At 46.9% G+C, this 24,204-nt stretch overlaps 1 protein-coding gene and 1 long non-coding RNA gene across 2 annotated transcripts; one reads left to right on the forward strand and one right to left on the reverse strand.

The window, feature by feature from the left end:
- Positions 1 to 1,442: 1,442 nt before the first annotated feature.
- On the reverse strand, positions 1,443 to 22,209 carry GRPEL1 (GrpE like 1, mitochondrial). Its single transcript, XM_059923649.1, has 4 exons — positions 22,100 to 22,209; positions 19,532 to 19,694; positions 18,104 to 18,185; positions 1,443 to 4,821 (listed from the first exon to the last, which is right to left on the reverse strand). The coding sequence occupies exons 1-4, from the start codon at positions 22,192 to 22,194 to the stop codon at positions 4,475 to 4,477; spliced, it is 687 nt and encodes a 228-aa protein (XP_059779632.1). The 5' UTR covers positions 22,195 to 22,209; the 3' UTR covers positions 1,443 to 4,474.
- A 306-nt stretch (positions 22,210 to 22,515) lies between these two features.
- On the forward strand, positions 22,516 to 23,957 carry LOC132366685 (uncharacterized). Its single transcript, XR_009503497.1, has 2 exons — positions 22,516 to 22,603; positions 23,076 to 23,957. It is a non-coding gene; the product is annotated as an uncharacterized LOC132366685 (long non-coding RNA).
- The last annotated feature ends 247 nt before the right edge of the window (positions 23,958 to 24,204 follow it).

The raw sequence follows: 24,204 nt of genomic DNA on the forward strand, positions 1-24,204 counted from the left end.
AGGGACTGGAGAGGAGGAATCTGGTGTGGAACAAGCTGGTCAAATGGAGCGCCCGTAGCTCCCGAATCCGACCGCCCCGGCTTGTTCCCGGGGGGCTCACGGCGGGAGGAGCAGCGGCCCTTGGCGGGCTCCCTTGGGCCTCGGAGGACACCGGGCCCAGCACGGACTGCCAGAGTGCTGGGGGCTGCTTTGTGCTGCTCTGAGAAGTTGCACGCGTTTTACTTGGAAGAACTCGTTTTAGAAGGTTCACGGTTGAGGAGAGTTCTCTGGGTTCTGGCGTTAGCTCCCCCCAGGGTTTTCACCCCGGTTGCAAGTACCTCTTCCGCTGCGACTGTGGCCCTGCATCTTACTTGGGGTGGCGTCAGGCGCTCAGCTTGGCGAGGCCCGGGCACCGCTTCTCTGGGTCACCGTCTTGAACCCCACTCAGAGGTGGCTTCTGCCCGGCCCTGTTTAGAGATGCTCCCAGGGGCGCTCTTTCGTGGACCTGGACGGTACCTTCCTTCTGGAACCTGAGGAGTCCCTCGTCTTCCCGCTGCTCAGGGCTCTTGTGTCCAAGGCCCTGCTTTGGAGTTGGTGGAGTGGCCAGAGCCCAGCGGTCGGTTCCTCCCGGGGCACGTCCTGCCTCTCCTCCCTCACAGCTACCAAGACTGTTTACCTCCCAGAGTGTCTGGGCTTGAAGTTACATTAAAGTGAAGAAGTTATTTGAAAGAAAAAAGAAGAAAAACCTCATCATTTCCAAGAACGACTTAATTACGGTGCCTTTTCCTTTCTTCTTACGTTCTTCTGTCCTCTAGGGTAAAATTTTCAGCATTAAATAAGCCCTTCAGATACACTGTATATGGCTTTAGTTGTAAACTGCGTGGCACGCTGGCAGGGAAGCGCTCCAGCCTGTGACCTAACGAGGAGCCCGGCACGTCTGTGTGAGCACGCAGTAGCGGGCAGCGCTTTTGCTCCCGGGCGCCCCGCAGGGTAACGGCGGCTGGCAGAGCGCAGGTCCTGCCTACCGCTGAGCAGAGACGGAGACCGTGCTACGTGTCCGCAGGTGTTCCAGCCAGTGTTCTCACCTGGGGTTCCTGGACTGGCAGCCTCGGCATCCCCTGGGAACCTGCTAGAAATTCAGGTACCCGGGCCCCGCCCCCGTCCTCAGAAACGCTAGGGCTGGGGCCCGTGGAGCTGTGTTTTTACTGGCCTTCCAGGTGACTGGGATGCAGGCTGAAGTTTGAGAACTACTGGCTTTAGCTACTCTGATGTCATTGATTTTCTACATCAGATTCCTAGTTTGATGAGGTTTTAACTTTAGTCTTATTTTTATATAAAATGATTGATTGCCAGACTTTCATGAAGCTTGAGAAGCAAAAGCTCCCTGTAAATGTGCGTGGCCCTGGCTGAGAGCTGTCAAATGAAAAACTTTTGTGTTTAAGCAGGTTTTCAGTATGTGTATCTTTTTTGATGGTATGAAGAATTTATTTAGGCTTGACTGTTTTTAAACAAACAAACACCATAATGAATGTATAATTTATGTTAAAGTATTAACGCTTCGTTACAAGGGAAATGTAATTTTACGATTGGTTGCCTCTTATCCCATCAACTCCAGCTATTACTGTCACATTAGTCCTTACCCTGCTGTTAGCTCGGAGCCTTTAAATTTCTATATTTAATTCTCATGATAAATTAGTCACCATAATCCCATGGAATTAATTAGGTCTTTTCAGAATTTAAACTCTTTGAGTCACAAAAGATAATCAGCTATTCAGAATAATGCTCTGGGTGGCCAACATTCCGAGAATGTATTAAAACCGAAACTCTGCCTACTGTTCTTATTTCCCTTTTACATATTAAACAGGTTGAGAACCAAATAGTGTCACTGCTTGCTTTTTACCGCCTGCCCCTGGAGCCTTAGCTTTTCAGTCTCATAGATGCTATGAGCCAGCCTTCAAAATCAGGATGGGGGACAGACAGCCCGTGACGTCATAGTGTGGCACTAACGTGTCACACCAGTTTTTCCTCCAAACTGTGAGGAGTTAAAATAGATTTCAGTTAAGCAGAAAACCCTTCACGCCACTCTCCTTCCCTGAAAGAAGCGGAACACCCAGAGCTCTCGTGGAGCCAGGCGGGGAGAGCCGATGGTGAGTAGACAGCGCGCCTCTCTCACCTACACCGTGCTACGAATCCAGGCCGCGATCACGCAAAACCCAGGAACTCGACGACGGTGCGGCCCACGGGTCTTTAATTGCCAGTGTCAGTGTGTACAAAATTAAATGTTTTCCTGTTAGCAGTGACTGTGGATGAGTGAAACAGTAAACAAATAATAGCTGATCACCTTTAAGCGAGACCATCTCTAGGTTTAGCGCCTTTTTGCAGGCGCAGCTCTAGGTGAAAAGGGATGGGAGGGGACTGCACACGTTCACAGAAATTAGTTTGAAAATTACTTTTAAAAAAAAATTATTTTATTTTTTTATTTTTGGCTGTGTTGGGTCTTCGTTTCTGTGCGAGGGCTTTCTCTAGTTGCAGCAAGCGGGGGCCACTCTTCATCGCGGTGCACGGGCCTCTCACTGTCGCGGCCTCTCTTGTTGCGGAGCACAGGCTCCAGACGCGCAGGCTCAGTAGTTGTGGCTCACGGGCCTAGTTGCTCTGCGGCATGTGGGATCTTCCCAGACCAGGGCTCGAACCCGTGTCCCCCACATTGGCAGGCAGATTCTCAACCACTGCGCCACCAGGGAAGCCCCGAAAATTACTTTTCTTATTCACCCTCATTTTACAGATGAGTCCAGGGAGGTGAAAGGCTGTGCTCACAGCCACAGTGTGAAGAGCAGGCGTACCTCTCGGCTGTTTCTCAATATGCTGTACTGCTGCCTTTAGTTCCGGGCTATGCCCTTGACCAAGTTATTTAAAGCAGCTTTAAAAGAAAAGGGGGACGGGCTTCCCTGGTGGCGCAGTGGTTAAGAATCTGCTTGCCAATGCAGGGGACCGGGAGGATCCCATGTGCCGTGTACCAACTAAGCCCGTGCGCCACAACTACTGAGCCTGCGCTCTAGAGCCTGCGTGCCACAACTACTGAAGCCCGCGCGCCTAGAGCCCGTGCTCCACAACAGGAGAAACCACTGCAGTGAGAAGCCCGCACACCGCAACAAAGAGTAGCCCCCGCTCGCCGCAACTAGAGAAAGACTGCACGCAACAACGAAGACACAATGCAGCCGAAAATGAAATAAATTTATAAAAAGGGGGGAAATTTCTTGAAATGGTATAAATTGGAATTTTAATTATGGGAATATTACCTACACCTTTCAAATCGACTGCCCACCTTTTTTGTGCAGTAAATCGAAGTAACAGTGTTGACCTTTAACCCTAGAAGTACCTCTCAGAAGCAAAGCTAGTGGAAGGTTACTTTTTTCCCTCATTTATAAGAGTGCCTCACTCACTCAACTCTTCCCCTAACATGAGGAACGGAGGGTCCTGCGGCGAGTCACAGGCTCAGCGCCTGCCGGTCATGTGTCCTTGCTGCTGCTCCCGAGTGCCCACGGTCCCCTCCCGGGACAGAAGCCAACACGTTTGCGCGTGTCAGGCACACAGCTGCAGGAGTGAGCAAAGACCCGGGAAGCTAAGTCACACTTCGCTTAGTAAGGGTCTCCTTGCTCTCCTCCACCAAAGCACAGAGCTAGCAGAACGTAGGAAAATAAACAACAGGGCTTTAATCCTCTGAAATAAAATTTTAAATTTAACATTTAAAACATACCAAGCACGCAGTCCTCAGATTTCTAAGAAAGTCCATCTTACTAGGGAAAGTACCTTCTGATCATTAGTAACTAGTTGGGTATAGATTTAAACCTTTCTATAAAGAGACGAACAAACAGGACAAAAGTAACTGAGCGTGTCAAATTCAGTTACTGGCAAAATAAGGAGGCGAGGACGTTAGGGTGTGCCCGCGGGTCTCACATCTCCCAAAGCCAGAAGATGATCGCTCTTAGCAGCGAGCCAGTAACTGATCATGAACGAACTCAAATATGTTCCTCACCAAGGGCATCGTACAACTTTTCTCAGCAAGAAAAATGTTTAACCCCTCGCCTTGCCCTCCCCGAGTGACGGGTGGCGGGGCTGAGCGGTCCAGGAAGTCGCGTGCTACGGGGAGACGCAGTGCAGCTGGCGCAGCCAGCTAGCCAACAGCAGGATTCCCGAAGACCTTTTATTCACTTGAAATACTCTGACGTCCCCCGAGTCTGAGCAGACACGGTGTTTTTCCCGATACCCTAGGGTCCAGTAGCGTCCCGCCGGCCTGTCCCGTAAGCACGTGGAACTAGTAACTCCCGAATGTTCATTAACACAACTGTGCAACTGGCTTACTTCCTGTCCAGCCACTGGTCACTAAAGCCTGGCAACAAGGTTTAGGAAAAGGTCAAGCGCACCCGCAGACGAGAAAAGATGAAGCGGCCCGAGTCAGCGAGTGATCCTAACAAAGCCCCGGAGCCCGTGAGGGCCGCTACGCCTCCTTCACCACCCCAACCAGGGCGGGTCTCAGGGTGCGCCCGTGCAGCTTGTACCCCACTTTGTTAACGAGCGCCACCATGCCCGGCTCCTTGCCCTCAACCGGCGTGTGGAACAAGGCCTCGTGCTCGTAGGGGTCGAACTTGGCCCCCACAGGGTTCAGCCGGAGTAAGCCATGCTTCCTGAACACCTTCTGGATCTGGACCTCAGTCATCACGAGCCCCTCGTAGAGGTTCTTCAGGTGCGGGTTATCGTCTCTAATCTCCTCCTTTGGGACACACTGTGTTGCCTTCTCCAGAATGTCTGCCACCTCCAGCAAGTCCTTGCAGAAGCCCTGAATGCCTACACGAAGTTAAAGAAGAACAGCATTTGCATTCCGTATCAACTGCATGGGCAACTCAAAACTATAAGCCCTGTTTATGTCACACGTGGGCTATTTAATGACACCTTTTCAAATCACTAATTTGCCCTAGAATTTCAATGGCTGGATTAAAAAACAGACAAACTTTTCTGGGGTTTAGACAAAAGCCAATGAGGAATAAAGACCAGCAGCGGAAAACCTGCAGAACCACCATCAGTCCTGCTCCAGGCTAAGAGGACATGCAAACCCCGGAGCACGTCGTTCCCGCAGACAGCAGAGCCAGGAAGGGGCCCAGGTGGCCGCCTCAGCTAAAGAGCATGGGGCCTGGGGCCACATTCCTGGCCATCACCGAACTGCCCGTGTGATCCTGGTTAACCTCTCCGGGTCTCAGCTTCTTTGGTTATACAACAGGGATAACAGTACCTAACACAGTGAGGCTATGAGGACAAAACCACACACACTCAGAGCACCTAGAACACTAAGTACTCAATACACGTTAGCAATTATTTGGCACCGTGGGGTAAAAGTTACCGGGACACACCCCAAGCCTTAACCTTTACCTAACAAAAGAAATAACGTGTTAAAAAACTTCGCATAAATACAGACGTTTGTGGTTCCAAGACAATACTTCAGCTGCTGAACGAAGGAGGTCAGGGCGCGTGAGAGGCCCACATGGGGTCAGCTCCCCTGGCCCGCCCCACCCTGGCCCTGGCAGCGCAGCAACCGTGAGGCTCCAGCGCGGCCCACTCAAGGCTTCTCGGGTCTTGAAGGCTGTGCGCTTCGAAGGAGGCAGCGCTCGTTTTAGGCTTTACCCTTTCACACAGGGTTTTCACCCCACTGCTTTAAAATGAAATTAAAATTCCACCTATCCGATAAAGATGGGAGCGTCTATTAACGATTAACCCTGTGCTAGCTCCCGGGGAATGTCTGCCCACATGGAACGTATGGTCTCTGAGACACGCAGGAAATGGTCACACAAGTGGCAAGTACAATCACAATCATACTTACACAAGGCGCACTCATGAGTGCTGAGGACAGATTAACCTAAGGGACGTGGTTCGGCAGGGTAGGCGGAGGAAGGTTCCAGGAACTGAGGCCTGGAGAGTCGGGAGGGAGCCACGCGTCGGAGGAACTGAGGGCGGCCAGCCTACCAGGAAGATGCAGACCCAGAGTAGCTGAAGGTTCCAGATGGGGCAGTGGAATGGGCAGAGGTCTGCTGTGGCCACTCTGCCTGGGGTGTGGAGCAGGGATGCAAGAGCTGAAGCTGGCCTGGACCAGAGCGGAGGCAGCAGAGACAAGTGGATGAACCAGAGTCCAGGCATCACCACTCACTGGAAGGGAGGGGAGTGGGCTTGAGGGAGGAGAGGGTAGTTCACATGCCTGACCTAAACACCTGGGTGGGCAACGGTATCATTTACTCACATGAGGAAGAAAGGAAGCACAGGCAGAGGGGAGAATCCAGTTTAAAATACCCGTGAGACATCCAGGTAAAGACACACAGGACTAGAACGCAGAAGAAATGTCTGAACTGGAAAGAGAACCTGTGCGTGGATGCCATCCAGACCCGTGGGAGGGCAAGTCAGCAGGGGAGACGGCGAGAGGAGGAGGGGAGGCCTGCTCCGCGCCCTGAAGAACCCAGACACGCGGAGGGCGACAGACACGCAGCCAGTGCAGGGGATGACCAGAAAGAGGAAGAAGAACAGGAGTTGAGGTGACTGCATCCAGGAACGAAGAGTGTTCCCAGAAGAAGTGAAGCGCCGTTGTTAAGGGGCCCGCGAGGGGAAGGGTGGGGCCCGCCATGGCAGCCTCTTGCTGGGTGCCGCCTTTATGAGCTCTGGGGGTGCCAGTGCCAGGGGGCTGCCCACACGCGGAGGTGAGACTGAAAGCAGAGCCCCCTCCCCGCGGCCGTATGATCCACGCCACTGCCGCCGACTCTGTAAACTCAGCAGCGCGCGCGGGACATGCGAGTGGAAACGGGTGCTCCCGCGGCGGGGACAGGTCCGGCCCTCGCTGCTGTGGGCTTTGTGAGCACGCACAGAGGCAGGGCCGGGGTCTGGGCTGCCCCCACGGCTCCCACGGCAGGTCCCGGCGCACGACTACTCCGGTCCTGGCACCTGACCTCTGGATCTGTGCTGGTGGTTTTGTGCACAGAGCACCTGAGGGACCCCAGGGCCGACTGCCTGCATTCCCACAGCGCAGGCGGGGCTGAGGGCAGTGTGACAACAGCGCAACTTCGTGAGCCCGCACAACGGGTGACAGATGGCATCACAGAGCACACTCCCTGGTGGAGGGACGGTGAGTGGCTCCCCTTCCAGTGGGAGCGCTCCAGTCCTGCCCGCCCCACAAGGCAGCTCAGAAGCGGATCTGGGGGCCTCTATTCCAACAACCAGGGAGCAGGACCTGCCCCCAACAGGGCTGTGACAGCCACAGAGCAGAGAGGAGGCCCCGCTCAAATCCAGTGCTGACTCTGGTCCCCACACCACCAGTCACACCTCCTATCAAGGGGATAATGGCCAGGACACGATGAGGAAAGAGGCGGCAGGCATCCACACTAAAAACAGGCCTTGGGCCTTCCCTGGTGGTGCAGTGGTTAAGAATCCGCCTGCCAATGCGGAGGACATGGGTTCAAGCCCTGGTCTGGGAAGATCCCACATGCCGCAGAGCAACTAAGCCCATGCACCACAACTACTGAAGCCCGCACACCTAGAGCCTACATGCTGCAACTACTGAAGCCCACGCGCCTAGAGCCCGTGCTCCGCAACAAGAGAAGCCACCGCAATGAGAAGCCCGCGCACCGCAACGAAGAGTAGCCCCCGCTCGCCACAACTAGAGAAAGCCCGTGCGCAGCAACGAAGACCCAATGCAGTCAAAAATAAATAAAATAAAATAAATAAAAAACTCACTACAAACAACAGTCCAGGACCAGATGGCTTCACAGGCGAATTCTACCAAACACACAAAGATCCTATACCAATTCTTCTCAAACTCTTCCAAAAGACTGAAGAGGAAGGACACTATGAAGCCACCATCACCCTGATACCAAAACCAGACAAAGACACCACCAAAAAAGAAAATTACAGGCCAATATCTTTGATGAATACATATGCAAAAATTCTCAACAAAATATTAGCAAACCGAATCCAACAACACATAAAAAAGATCATATACCATGACCAAGGTGGATTCACCCCAGGGTCATAAGAATGGTTCAACATATGCAAATCAACCAATGCGATACACCACATCAACAAAAGAGAAGAGGGCTTCCCTGGTGGCGCAGTGGTTGAGAATCTGCCTGCCAATGCAGGGCACATGGGTTCGAGCCCTGGTCTGGGAAGATCCCACATGCCACGGAGCAACTGGGCCCGTGAGCCACAATTGCTGAGCCTGCGCGTCTGGAGCCTGTGCTCCGCAACAAGAGAGGCCGCGATAGTGAGAGGCCCGCGCACCGCGATGAAGAGTGGCCCCCGCTTGCCACAACTAGAAGAAAGCCCTCGCACAGAAATGAAGACCCAACACAGCCGTAAATAAATAAATAAATAAATAAAAATTAAAAAAAAAAACAAAAAAAAAACCAAAAGAGAAGACAAAAACCACACGATCATCTCAGTAGATGCAGAAAAAGCATCTGATAAAATCCAACAACCGTTCATGATAAAAACTCTTATGAAAGTAGGTATAGAGGAAACACCTCAACATAATTAAAGCTATTTACGACAAACACACAGCCAACATAATACTTTGGTGAAAAGCTGAAAACCTTCCCACTAAAATCTGGAAAAAGACAAGGATGCCCACTTTCACAACTTCTATTCAACACAGTACTGGAAGTCCTAGCCACAGGAATCACACAAGAAAAAGAAATAAAAGGTATCCAAAATGGTAGGGAAGAGGTAGAACTGTCATATGCAGATAACATGATACTATATTTTGAAAACCCTAAAGACTCCATATAAAAACTACTAGAACTGATAAAGGAATTCAGCAACATAGCAGGATACAAGATTAACATACAAAAACTGGTTACGTTTCTTTACACTAACAATGAAATATCAGAAAAGGAATGTTAAAAAAAAAAAAAAACCTCTTAAAATCCCATCAAATAATACTTAGGAATAAACCTGACAAGGAGGTGAAAGACTTACATGCTGAGAACTGTAAACCATTAGTAAAGGAAACTGAAGATGATTCAAAGAAATGGAAAGATATCCTGTGCTCTTGGACTGGAAGAATTAACATTGTTAAAATGGCCATACTACCCAAAGCAATCTACAGATTTAACGTGATCCCTATCAAATTACCCATGACATTTTCCACAGAACTAGAACAAATAATCCTAAAATTTATACGGAACCACAAAAAACTCAGAACTGCCAAAACAATCCTGAGGAAAAAGAACAAAGCTGGAGGCATAACCCTCCCAGACTTCAGACAATACTGCAAAGCTACAGTAATCAAAACAGCATGGTACTGGCACAACGACAAACATATAGATCAATGGAACAGAATAGAGATCCCAGCAATAAACCCACACACCTACAGTCAGTTAATCTTTGACAAAGGAGGCAAGAATATTCAATGGAGAAAAGACAGTCTCTTTAGCGAGTGGTGTTAGGAGAGTTGGATAGCCACAGGTCAATCAATGAAGTTAGAACACAACCTCTCACCATACACACAAATAAACTCAAAATGGCTTAAAGGATTAACCAAGATGGCGGAGTAGAAGGACGTGCTCTCACTCCCTCTTGCGAGAGCACCAGAATCACAACTGGCTGCTGGACAATCATTGACAGGAAGACCCTGGACTTCACCAAGGAGGATACCCCACGTCCAAGGACAGAGGAGAAGCCACAGTGAGACGGTGAGAGGGGCGCAATCAGAGTGAAATCAAATCCCATAACTGCTGGGTGGGTGACTCACAGACTGGCGAACACTTATACCACAGAAGTCCACCCACTGGAGTGAAGCTTCTGAGCCCCACGTCAGGCTTCCCAACCTGGGGGTCCGGCAACGGGAGGAGGAATTCATAGAGAATCAGACTTTGAAGCCTAGTGGGAATTGATTGCAGGACTTCTACAGGACTGGGGGAAACAGAGGCCCCACTCTTGGAGGGCACACACAAAGTAGTGTGCGCATCGGGACCCAGGGGAAGGAGCAGTGACCCTGGGGGAGACTGAACCAGACCTACCTGCTGGTGTTGGGGGGGTCTCCTGCAGAGGCGGGGGGTGGCTCTGTTTCACCGTGGGGACAAGGACACTGGCAGCGGAGGTTCTGGGAAGTGCTCCTTGGCGTGAGCCCTCCCAGAGTCTGCCATTAACCCCACCAAAGAGCCCAGGTAGGCTCCAGTGTTGGGTTGCCTCAGGCAAAACAACCAACAGGGAGGGAACCCAGCCCCACCCATCAACAGTCAAGTGGATTAAAGTTTTACTGAGCTCTGACCGCCACAGCAACAGTCAGCTCTACCCACCACCAGAGCCTCCCATCAAGCCTCTTAGATAGCCTCAACCACCAGAGGGCAGACAGCAGAAGCAAGAAAAACTACAATCCTGCAGCCTGTGGACCAAAAACCACAGTTACAGAAAGATAGACAAGATGAAAAGGCAGAGGGCTATGTACCAGGATGAAGGAACAAGAAAAAACCCCAGAAAAACAACTAAATGAAGTGGAGATAGGCAACCTTCCAGAGAAAGAATTCAGAATAATGATAGTGAAGATGATCCAGGACCTCGGAATAAGAATGGAGGCAAAGATTGAGAAGATGCAAGAAATGATTAACAAAGACCTAGAAGAATTAAGGAGCAAACAAACAGAGATGACCAATACAATAACTGAAATGAAAACTACACTAGAAGGAATCAATAGCAGAATAACTGAGGCAGAAGAACGGATAAGTGACCTGGAAGACAGAATGGTGGAATTCACTGCTGCAGAACAGACTAAAGAAAAAAGAATGAAAAGAAATGAAGACAGCCTAAGAGACCTCTGGGACAACATTAAACGCAACAACATTCGCATTATAGGGGTCCCAGAAGGAGAAGAGAGAGAGAAAGGACCAGAGAAAATATCTGAAGAGATTATAGTCGAAAACTTCCCTAACATGGGAAAGGAAATAGCCACCCAAGTCCAGGAAGCGCAGAGAGTCCCATACAGGATAAACCCAAGGAGAAACACGCCGAGACACATAGTAATCAAAGTGGCAAAAATTAAAGACAAAGAAAAATTATTGAAAGCAGCAAGGGAAAAACGACAAATAACATACAAGGGAACTCCCATAAGGTTAACAGCTGATTTCTCAGCAGAAACTCTACAAGCCAGAAGGGAGTGGCATGATATACTTAAAGTGATGAAAGGGAAGAACCTACAACCAAGATTACTCTACCCGGCAAGGATCTCATTTAGATTCGATGGAGAAGTCAAAAGCTTTACAGACAAGCAAAAGCTACGAGAATTCAGCACCACCAAACCAGCTCTACAACAAATGCTAAAGGAACTTCTCTAAGTGGGAAACACAAGAGAAGAAAAGGGCCTACAAAAACAAACCCAAAACAATTAAGAAAATGGTCATAGGAACATACATATCGATAATTACCTTAAACGTGAATGGATTAAATGCCCCAACCAAAAGACACAGACTGGCTGAATGGATACAAAAACAAGACCCATATATATGCTGTCTACAAGAGACCCACTTTAGACCTAGGGACACATACAGACTGAAAGTGAGGGGATGGAAAAAGATATTCCATGCAAATGGAAATCAAAAGAAAGCTGGAGTAGCTATACTCATATCAGATAAAATAGACTTTAAAATAAAGAATGTTACAAGAGACAAGGAAGGACACTACATAATGATCAAGGGGTCAATCCAAGAAGAAGATATAACAATTATAAATATATATGCACCCAACATAGGAGCACCTCAATACATAAGGCAACTGCTAACAGCTATAAAAGAGGAAAATGACAGTAACACAATAATAGTGGGGGACTTTAACACCTCACTTACACCAATGGACAGATCATCCAAAATGAAAATAAGGAAACAGAAGCTTTAAATGACACAATAGACCAGTTAGATTTAATTGATATATATAGGACATTCCATCCAAAAACAGCAGATTACATGTTCTTCTCAAGTGTGCACGGAACATTCTCCAGGATAGATCACATCTTGGGTCACAAATCAAGCCTCAGTAAATTTAAGAAAATTGAAATCATATCAAGCATCTTTTCTGACCACAACGCTATGAGATTAGAAATGAATTACAGGGAAAAAAACGTAAAAAAGACAAACACATGGAGGCTAAATAATACGTTACTAAATAACCAAGAGATCACTGAAGAAATCAAAGAGGAAATCAAAAAATACCTAGAGACAAATGACAATGAAAAGACGACGACCCAAAACCTATGGGATGCAGCAAAAGCAGTTCTAAGAGGGAAGTTTATAGCTATACAAGCCTATCTCAAGAAACAAGAAAAATCTCAAGTAAACAATCTAACCTTACACCTAAAGAAACTAGAGAAAGAAGAACAAACAAAACCCAAAGTTAGCAGAAGGAAAGAAATCATAAAGATCAGAGCAGAAATAAATGAAATAGAAACAAAGAAAACAATAGCAAAGATCAATAAAACTAAAAGTTGGTTCTTTGAGAAGATAAACAAAATTGATAAGCCATTAGCCAGACTCATCAAGAAAAAGAGGGAGAGGACTCAAATCAATAAAATCAGAAATGAAAAAGGAGAAGTTACAACAGACACCGCAGAAATACAAAGCATCCTAAGAGACTACTACAAGCAACTTTATGCCAATAAAATGGACAACCTGGAAGAAATGGACAAATTTTTAGAAAGGTATAACCTTCCAAGACTGAACCAGGAAGAAATAGAAAATATGAACAGACCAATCACAAGTAATGAAATTGAAACTGTGATTAAAAATCTTCCAACAAACAAAAGTCCAGGACCAGATGGCTTCACAGGTGAATTCTATCAAACATTTAGAGAAGAGCTAACACCTATCCTTCTCAAACTCTTCCAAAAAATTGCAGAGGAAGGAACACTCCCAAACTCATTCTATGAGGCCACCATCACCCTGATACCAAAACCAGACAAAGACACTACAAAAACAGAAAATTACAGACCAATATCACTGATGAATATAGATGCAAAAATCATCAACAAAATACTAGCAAACAGAATCCAACAACACATTAAAAGGATCATACACCACGATCAAGTGGGATTTATCCCAGGGATGCAAGGATTCTTCAATATACACAAATCAATCAATGTGATACACCATATTAACAAACTGAAGAAGAAAAACCATATGATCATCTCAATAGATGCAGAAAAAGCTTTTGACAAAATTCAACACCCATTTATGATAAAAATTCTCCAGAAAGTGGGCATAGAGGGAACCTACCTCAACATAATAAAGGCCATATGTGACAAACCCACAGCAAACATCATTCTCAATGGTGAAAAACTGAAAGCATTTCCTCTAAGATCAGGAACGAGACAAGGATGTCCACTCTCACCACTATTATTCAACATAGTTCTGGAAGTCCTAGCCACAGCAATCAGAGAGGAAAAAGAAATAAAAGGAATACAAATTGGAAAAGAAGAAGTAAAACTGTCACTGTTTGCGGATGACACGATACTATACATAGAGAATCCTAAAACTGCCACCAGAAAACTACTAGAGCTAATTAATGAATATGGTAAAGTTGCAGGATACAAAATTAATGCACAGAAATCTCTTGCATTCCTATACACTAATGATGAAAAATCTGAAAGAGAAATTATGGAAACACTCCCATTTACCATTGCAACAAAAAGAATAAAATACCTAGGAATAAACCTACCTAGGGAGACAAAAGACCTGTATGCAGAAAACTATAAGACACTGATGAAAGAAATTAAAGATGATACCAACAGATGGAAAGACATACCATGTTCTTGGATTGGAAGAATCAACATTGTGAAAATGAGTATACTACCCAAAGCAATCTACAGATTCAATGCCATCCCTAACAAATTACCAATGGCATTTTTTACGGAGCTAGAACAAATCATCTTAAAATTTGTATGGAGTCACAAAAGACCCTGAATAGCCAAAGCAGTCTTGAGGGAAAAAAATGGAGCTGGAGGAATCAGACTCCCTGACTTCAGACTATACTACAAAGCTACAGTAATCAAGACAATATGGTACTGGCACAAAAACAGAAACACAGATCAATGGAACAAGATAGAAAGCCCAGAGATTAACCCACGCACCTATGGTCAACTAATCTATGACAAAGGAGGCAAAGATATACAATGGAGAAAAGACAGTCTCTTCAATAAGTGGTGCTGGGAAAACTGGACAGCTACATGTAAAAGAATGAAATTAGAATACTCCCTAACACCATACACAAAAATAAACTCAAAATGGATTAGAGACCTAAATATAAGACTGGACACTATAAAACTCTTAGAGGAAAACATAGGAAGAACACTCTTTGACATAAATCATAGCAAGATTTTTTTTGATCCACCTCCTAGAGTAATGGAAATAAAAACAAAAATAAACAAATGGAAACTAATGAAACTTCAAAGCTTTTGCACAGCAAAGGAAACCATAAACAAGATGAAAAGACAACCCTCAGAATGGGAGAAAATATTTGCAAACGAATCAACGGACAAAGGATTAATCTCCAAAATATATAAACAGCTCATTCAGCTCAATATTAAAGAAACAAACACCCCAATCCAAAAATGGGCAGAAGACCTAAATAGACATTTCTCCAAAGAAGACATACAGACGGCCACGAAGCACATGAAAAGATGCTCAACATCACTAATTATTAGAGAAATGCAAATCAAAACTACAATGAGGTATCACCTCACTCCTGTTAGAATGGGCATCATCAGAAAATCTACAAACAACAAATGCTGGAGAGGGTGTGGAGAAAAGGGAACCCTCTTGCACTGTTGCTGGGAATGTAAATTGATACAGCCACTATGGAGAGCAATATGGAGGTTCCTTAAAAAACTAAAAATAGAATTACCATATGACCCAGCAATCCCACTACTGGGCATATACCCAGAGAAAACGGTAATTCAAAAAGACACATGCACCCGAATGTTCATTGCAGCACTATTTACAATAGGTCATGGAAGCAACCTAAATGCCCATCAACAGACGAATGGATAAAGAAGTTGTGGTACATATACACAATGGAATATTACTCAGCCATAAAAAGGAACGAAATTGAGTCATTTGTTGAGAAGTGGATGGATCTAGAGACTGTCATACAGAGTGAAGTAAGTCAGAAAGAGAAAAACAAATATCATATATTAATGCATGTATGTGGAACCTAGAAAAATGGTACAGATGAGCCGGTTTGCAGGGCAGAAGTTGAGACACAGATGTAGAGAATGGACATATGGACACCAAGGGGGGAAAACTGCGGTGGGGTGGGGATGGTGGTGTGCTGAACTGGGTGATTGGGATTGACATGTATACACTGATGTGTATAAAATTGATGCCTAATAAGAACCTGCAGTATAAAAAAACAAACAAACAAAACAACTAATACTAAACTTTCATTGGGTTATTTGTATGGACATATGTTAATATAAATGTTTCAGACATTACATGAAATTTCTAAAAATCTTATATGTTCTGGTGTAATGTTATAAGTCATAATTCTAGTTACTACTTTAAAATGTATATCTCAGAAATAACTAAATTTCCTTGTCAATTGCATTATTATGAACTTTCATCAAATCTTTAACCGTGGTCATTTTTAAGTCTTTTGTCATTTACAGACAGTTCCGGGTGTACTCTGATGCTTTTGCAAATATGTTCCTATAAAAGGGTTTCATCTTCAAGAAATTCATGGAAAAGACTCTGACAAGTACAGGTTTCTGGTAACTGACTGTACTGCTGAACTGAATGAATAAGCATTTTCAGAACTCTAATGAAAAACTGATGAACTCAAAAAAGTGCTAACAAAAGATCAAGATGAAAAAAAAAATTTAATTACAGGGGACTGAGTGAACTGATGAGGATGAGTATAATTTTTGTGACTTTCTGTCTGAATTAAAAAAAAAAAAATCCCACAAGGTCTCAGAGGCAAAGAATATACAAATCAATTTTCACTGCAAAGTAAAGGAGCTGTTACAGTGGAGGATTACTGGACTGAATGTCAATATTATAACATAGTATGAGTGTGTTTCAGGTTTGGTAATTGCAATCATTGTTGCTTTTGTTGTGGTCATCCATGTACAATGCTTGGTGTCAGTCTATTTATATCTTGTAAAAATAAAATACAGTGTGTGTGTGTGTGTGAAAAAAAAAAAAAAAGGCTTAAAGACCTAAATATAAGACAAGACACCGTAAAACTCCTACAAGAGAACATAGGCAAAACATTTTCTGACATAAATTGTACCAATGTTTTCTCAGGTCAGTCTCCCAAGGCAATAGAGATAAAAGCAAAAATAAACAAATGGGTCCTATCAAACTTATAAGCTTTAGCACAGCAAAGGAAACTATAAACAAAACAAAAAGACAACATACAGACCGGGAGAAAATATTTGCAAATGATGCAACCTACAAGGGCTTAATTTCCAAAATATACAAACAGCTCATAAAACTCAATAACAAAAAACCAAACAACTCAATCAAAAAACGGGCAAAAGACCAAAATAGACATTTCTCCAAAGAAGACATACAGATGGCCAATAAGCACATGAAAAGATGCTCAACATTGTTAATTATTAGAGAAATGCAAATCAAAACTACAATGAGGTACCACCTCACACCAGTCAGAGTGGCCACCATTAAAAAGTCTACAAATAACAAATGCTGGAGAGGGTGTGGAGAAAGGGGAACACTCCCATACTGTTGGTGGGAATGTAAATTGGTACAGCTACTATGGAGAACAGTATGGAGGTTCCGCAAAAAACTAAAACTAGAGTTGCCATATGATCCAGCAATCCCACTCCTGGGCATACATCCAGACAAAACCATAATTCAAAAAGATACATGCACTCCTATGTTCACAGCTGCACTACTTACAATAGCCAAGACATGGAAACATAGAAATGTTCAGACAGATGAATGGATAAAAAAATGTGGTATATATGTATATTCAATGGAATATGACTCAGCCATAAAAAAAAGAACGAAATTATGCCATTTGAAGCAACACAGATGCAACTAGAGATTATCATACCAAGTGAAGTAAGTCAGAAAGAGAAAGACAAATACCATATGACATCACTTATATGTGGAATCTAAAGTATGGCACAAATGAACCTATCTATGAAACAGAAACAGAATCACAGGCACAGAGAACAGACTTGTGGTTGCCAAGGCAGGGGGGTGGGGAAGGGATGGAGTGGGAGTCTGGGATGAGCAGATGCAAACTACTATATATGGAATGGATAAACAACAAGGTCCTACTGTAGAGCACAGGGAATTACATTCAATATCCTGTGATAAACCAAAATGGAAAAGAATATAAAAAAAGGAATATATATAACTGAATCACTTTGCTGTACAGCAGAAATTAACAACATTGTACATCAACTAGACTTCAATAAAATTAAAAAAAAAAAAGATTTGTTCTCTGTGTTGAACTCGGATCTTATCAATAGTTTCCACTGTGAGCACCTAAGGTCTTACTGTGAACCTGAGGTTCTGCATCTACAACAAGGGGACCGGAAGCTCCGTCCCCATAGGTACTCAAATGGTAGCCTGGGTAATCAACACAACACATCTGGGGTTGGGAGACGAGCCTCAGTGCCAGCGCCATTACCAGGTTTGTGCTGAATGGCAAGTCATTTCAGCCTCACTGATCTCGACTGTAAAAACGGGAAGGATGATGACAGAAACATACAAAGGTGACAATGCAGACAGCGTCTGAGGAGGTCCTAAGTGAGACCAATGTTAGGGCTGCTCCAGCTAAGGAACTGAGCCTCACAGAGCGGACCTCCTAGTTACCTGCAGGCTCACACTGAGGTCTGTGTGTGGAAGAGCAAACGATACGCTCCTCATTGAAGGAATCACGCTCACCACTCCAAGTGCGAGTCATAAGGGCAATTGTGCTCCTTCTAGACAACGGCTGACCCATCTCAGAAACTGGAGGGGGTGCAACCAGCAGGCTCCCCACCTCCTCACGGGGCTAATCACTTTGCCTGGCACTCTGATACCCCCCTTCCTTGCCCCATGTTTCCCCACGATCAATATCATATAATGTTGAAAGTTACCATATAGTTTCGCCTCCTCCACCAATTTTTGGCTCCTCTGCCGCAAGTTCTCACTATCTGCTAAAGCTCGCTTATATTTTTCCTTAAAAAAAAGAAAGGGAGAAAGAAAGACTGATTCACATGAATTAAATATGGAACAAATTCATAGGAAAGCAAATCTGATATAATAAACTCCAAGTCAAAACACAAGTAACAGCTATCATCACGTTTGAGATTCTGGGTTAGACAGCTGCTGCTTAATAAACAGAAACAAATTAACCTGCGTCACTATTTCCACCAAGTGGGGAATAAGATGGGCAGGTGTCGCATATTCATGGAGCCCCCAAGGCCATTCTCTCTCAGTGTATAGCTGGGGAAAGGACAAGGAAAAGCTTCTAGTTTCTCGTGGTTCCAATGGTTCTCCTCAAGGAAGGACCATTCATTCATTCCTCAGCAGAGTCTCCAACTTAAGGGAATCCTAGAACCCCGGTTAGGGGCTGACCCGCCTCAGTTCCCACACCCTGAAGAGAGGTTTAGGAGAACAACGAACCTGAGTGGACAGCTTTGGCCTCTACGCCACAGAAGAGGAAAAACCCCATCAATGAACCTTTGGTATTGTTAACATTGCCCAGATATGATTCAGCTGAAACGTTTATTGTGTACTAATCATCTGAATTCTGGTATCTTCCTCATTTTGAACCAGCTTTTCCTGTAATCTCATCCATCTCCTGGAATTTCTATTTTTCATGTGCACCAGGTTACTGTGTTCAGCCTTCAGGCGAGTCCAATGCCGTGGTTAAGAGCAAGGCCTCCCAGGCTCAGGCCCTCGCCCTGCCACTCAGTGGCCAGGTGACCTTTGGAAGTTTACCAAACCGTCCTGGACCTCAGTTTCCTCATCTGTAAACAGGGATATTAACGGTTGACTCACAGGGTTGTTGTGAGAACTAATATAAATAAAGGGATTAAAACAGCCCCAACACACAGTATTTGATATTATCATTCTTAAATGCTTATAGAGCTCAATTTGTGCCACTCATGCTTTTCCACATGGGATCATAATCCATATTACTAATCAGTTCATAAAACTCCTACCTCCCTAGGAGAGCACCACGTGGCCGTACCTCTGCCCCCCACCCTTGTCCTTCCCTAAGACCAGCTTAAAGGGCCCTACTGAATAGTCCTCACCTGTAAAGACCATTTTAAGCCTTAATTCAATATAACCTAGGTAGCACACAGAGATGACCCTCATGACAACCAGAGCCACACAGGATTTGGGTTCTATCCCTTCTCTGGTAGTAACTTGTTGTAGGACCCAGCCGTAGTCCTTGGACAATGATGGGATTTGTCCGGCTTCCGTCTCTGTCGTCACGGAGGCTGGCCAGACGTCCTCGGAAAAGGCTCACCTGGAGTTCGAAAGACCACGCTCCCCAAGAGAGCCCGCAGCCTTACCATGGTCTCCTTCAGCTGCTCTTCCAGCTTGGCCTTCTCTTCCATCAGTGTCTTCTCTGCAGAGGGCAGATCTGTCTTCTGTTCATTCTGAGCCACGTCCTCCTCCAAGTTCTGGCCATTGTTCTTCTGCTTTGTAGCTGTGCACAGCAGCCGAGGAGAGGACCTAAAGACAAGTCCACATGCTAGAAGTTAAGATCATGGTTTTTCTGCTTCGTAAAGTCAGATGTATGACTTCAGAAATCAGAGCGGATTTAAAACTATTTGCTACTGACTCATGGGGGAGAGAGGATTTACTCTAGATCCAATAAAGGCAAACTGCATATGACGTATAGAAGCTGTTTGTTGATATAAAGTCTTCTGCAACACATGCCTAAACTAGTATGTCAGTGTACCAAGGCTATGGTACTAACCTCCTCTTCTCCCCACTTTAAACATCTCCTTCTGAGATATGGTCATCCAGACCCCACCACATAGCAATGCAGTAGCTACTACTGGAGGTGAGGCCCAGTGCTGATGCTGATTACAAAGCTAAGGGGCAGAGATCTTGCCCACAGGGTACTTGGGTCATGCAAAAAAGATATCTACACACAAAGAACCATAATGTGAGGTTGAAAGTGATGAAAGAGGAACCATGCACTTTGGGAGGCTCAGAGTAGAATACTTCTAGCTTTGGGGAAATGGAAGGCAATGAAACGGTTTGTGCAGCGGGGCTTTGAAGGATAAGTAAGAGTTCACATAGAGTCAGGAATGGACGAGACAGACCCACTTCAGGAAGAGGGAAGGGCTTGGACAAAGGCATGGAGGTTGGAAAAGCATGGGGATGGTATGTACAGGGGAAATACAAAGAGCTCTAAAACTAATGTTGCAAGAGACTTAAAGTATTACCCAATCTGATCCCCACATGAAAAAGGTTAAGTGATAAACTCAAGGCCACAAAGCCATTAAGGAATGATACACATCTCTGCACCAGGTCCAGTGGAGCTCTTAATTATGCCACAGTCCAACCTGAAAATAAACCACATGCGATTTCTTCCCAGATTAAAAAAAACTGCCTCGATGAACAGGAAAGCTAGGAGTACACAGAACATATGTACAAGGATGTTTACAGCAACCGGAAACAGATCGCTGGTCAGAAGGAGATGGCTGAACAAGCTGTTGCTTCCGTGATCTGGAATACTGAGCAGCTACCAAATAGAATATGTTAAACTGCCATCTTTTGGCTACACCACGGGTGTACTGTGCAAGAAGAAATGCAACTTAGAGAAATGCACAAAACACGACCCTGCTTTTATAAACTCAAACCAGAAATCCTGTGTAGGTACATGTGTCTGAGGCCCGCAGAAAGCAATAAGAGGATTCATTAGTCTGTTACCCTGGGGTTGAAATGCAATAACTTTTTACTGTTATTTTTACTTTTGTGATGAAAAAAAACCCTGATAATCTGAAAACTGAGTGTGCTGTTGTGAAGCCTGCCTTTCTTCCTAGATGTCCTGACCTCTGGGTGCGACAGTCACCGCCCTTCTGCAGGTCACCTCCGCTCTACCGACCCCCCTGGAGCGCCAGAGGCTTCCGCAGCAGCCAGAGCGAGTCTTGCTTTGCTTTTCAGGGAGGGAGACGGAGGCTCCGGGGGCTCAGTTACTCCGAAAGCTACGCATACAATTCAGCTCTCTAGACTCCCCAACTTGAACCTCTTTCCACAAAACCAGCTCTCAGAGCAGAAATTCACGCTGTCCTGGCAATTAATTCCAGATACAAAAAAATCACAAATTACTTGAGCAAAGAGGCCTTTTCACTCGGGCTTTCCAGGTGGGCTTGTTCCCACACAGTTCTACACCTTGTATCGGGCTGGAATCGCAGCTGCATCCCCGCGCACTACCGTAGTCCCCGCTGCCCGGCCCGCTCTCCCCATCACTCAAGCAGCTCCTGCGGGGAAAGTCCAGCTCCTGCTCTGCGCACCTTCTACCCAGCCTGTCTTCTACCAGATAACCTGGTTCTGGGAAGCTCCCCCAACGCAGAAGGTGCTAAGCACTCGCTAAACTAACTTACGATGCTGGACTGTGAAAAAGCAGAAACCGCAGGCTTAAAAAAAAACACGAAAGAAGAAAAGCCAAGGTGAGGGCACTGCCTCGTGACCCCCGCCGCGGAGTCACCGCTCTTGTCGAAATAAGCCGCTGTCCCCACGGCGGGGCAGGCGCCGCTGCCCTTCTGACCTCAGGCTCCGGTGCACGCGGAGGTGGACGAGGACTCGGGCCGACCGGAAGGAGCCAGCGCGCCGCCGCCCCGCGCCCCGGGGACCCGCACACGCGGCCGCCTCGTGCCGGCCTGGGCTCGCGGGCGGCTCGGCGCGGCCTCGGGCTCGCGCGGGGCGCCGTCCCACCCTCCCAGGGCCCGCCCCGCGGGCAGCACGGGCAGCGAGGCCGCAGGGCAGTCCCGCGGTGTCCGCGCCCCGCGTTGGGGAACCGCCGCCCACAGCGCCCGGGCCGGAGCCGGGCAGGGCTCGGGTCGGAGGGGACGGGGGCGGCACGCGCACCGCGCCCTTCCTCAGCCCAGGCAGCCGGCGCCCCTTACCTGAGAGACAACGCCAAAGCCGGGAGGTTGTGCCGCGCCAGCCTCACACACCGAGCCGCCATCACTGCCGCCGGCACTGCGCGCGCACGGGGCATGCGCTGAGGCGGCTGGCCCGTCCCCTCGGCCACCAGGACACTCGCGCAGACTCTGTGCTTCCTTCCCCGCCCAACTACTTCCCCTCAGCCAATCCACCACCGCTTCTCCTCTGATGGACAGATCATACTCACCACTAATTGCAGGTCTTGGAGGCGCACTCTCCCCTCCCCCGGTGGGCGGGGTCTGAGGCCTTCCAGATCCCGAGAAGGTGAGGAGGTGAAAGGTGAAGGAAACCGTGGGAGGAGATTCTCCGCGGAGGGGCGTGGTCAAAGGAAGAACCAATAGGGAGGGAGCATGGGGGTGGGGCGCCGGAAGTGCGAGCTTGAGAGCGCAGAGAGGGGCTAGTCGGTTTTCCCGTCTGGTCGCGCGTTGCAGCTTTCGAGCCGCCCTTTCCTCTGGGTGTCGGCGGTGAGTTGGGCCTGGCATTTGCCCCGTTCTCACTTGCAGCGCGAACTCCTGGAACAGTACCGGGCACCGGGCGCTCAGTGTGGGCTAAATGCAAATAGGCCAAGGACAAAAGCACGTCCACGGGCAACCGCAGGACTTTAGAAAAGTCGGTTAAAACAGTGTTAGGGGAGCACCGCCCGTCCTGCCTGTGGCTCCGCGGCGGCGGAGGAGGGGGAAGGGGCGAGGGCTGGTGGCCGGAGGGGACTCCGTCGCTACCTGTGAGTTTTATTAACGCGAAAACCAAAACCCAGGAAGGCGTTGATGCTGGGTGAGGGGAATTGGGTGTGTGTTGTTTTCTGTTTGCGCTCTTCTTTCACCTTCAGTTTTATCAGAGTAAAACACAAAGCATAACAAGATAAGAACAGCACCGAGGAAGGCTCTGGGGACACAGCCAAAGCTCATAAATCCAAATGTTTTCGTTAATCTGTCAAAGGTCAGTGCTACCGTATCATGTGCCACGAAGGACCCGAGGTGCTGGAAGAGGAGGTGTCCCTCAGCTGCTGTCCCTGCAGCGAGGCGCCCTGGGAGCTCTGGCGTGGCCCCTGCTTCAGCACTGCCTGGCCTGCTGTCTCTCCGCCAGGACGGAGGACTGGAGCCTGCGGCGTCCCTGAGATCCCGGGGCTGGAGCCCGTGGTGTCCCAAGTGCAGTGCTGCCTGCATGTCATATTTGGGGTTTTTTTTGTTTTTCTTTAAATTAATTAATTTATTTTTGGTTGCGTTGGGTCTTCGTTCCTGCGCGCGGGCTTTCTCTAGTTGCTGCGAGCGGGGGCTACTCTGTTGCGGTGCGCGGGCTTCTCACTGCGGTGGCTTCTCTTGTTGTGGAGCACGGGCTCTAGGCGCGCCGTCTTCAGTAGTTGTGGCACGCGGGCTTCAGTAGTTGTGGCTTGTGGGCTCTAGAGCGCAGGCTCAGTAGTTGTGGCGCACGGGCTTAGTTGCTCCGCGGCATGTGGGATCTTCCCGGACCAGGGCTCGACCCGTGTCCCCTGCATTGGCAGGCGGATTCTTAACCACTGCGCCACCAGGGAAGCCCCGAAGTTTTCTGTAATAAAATGTAAAACATGTCAGGGGGAGGGATTAATTAGGAGCTTGAGATTAACACACAGACACTACTATGTATAAAACAGATAACCAACAAGGACCTACTGTAGAGCACAGGGAACTCTGCTCAATATTCTGTAATAACCTATATGGAAAAAGACTCTGAAAAAGAATGAATATAGGTATATGTATAACTGAATCACGTTGCTGTACACCTGAAACTAACACAACATTGTAAATCAACTATACTCCAATAAAATTTTTTAAAAACTTAAAACATGTCATGTTTCTCATTGGCTGTGACCTTGGGCAAGTCATTTAATTGCTCTCAGCATTGATTCCCTCCCTGTAGAACTGGGATTATATCATTTATTGTGAGGTTTAAAAGAGGTACAACTATTCATTTCCTAACTCTTAGGGCTCAAGGGAATCAGATGGGAATCCTGCTGTAAATAGCTCACAGTGCAGCATGGGGACGATCAACAGTGGTAGCCGCTGTGTCCTGAGACAGAGACAAGCACTGG

Source organism: Balaenoptera ricei, chromosome 5 (assembly GCF_028023285.1).
Source record: "Balaenoptera ricei isolate mBalRic1 chromosome 5, mBalRic1.hap2, whole genome shotgun sequence".
Classification (NCBI taxonomy): domain Eukaryota; kingdom Metazoa; phylum Chordata; class Mammalia; order Artiodactyla; family Balaenopteridae; genus Balaenoptera; species Balaenoptera ricei.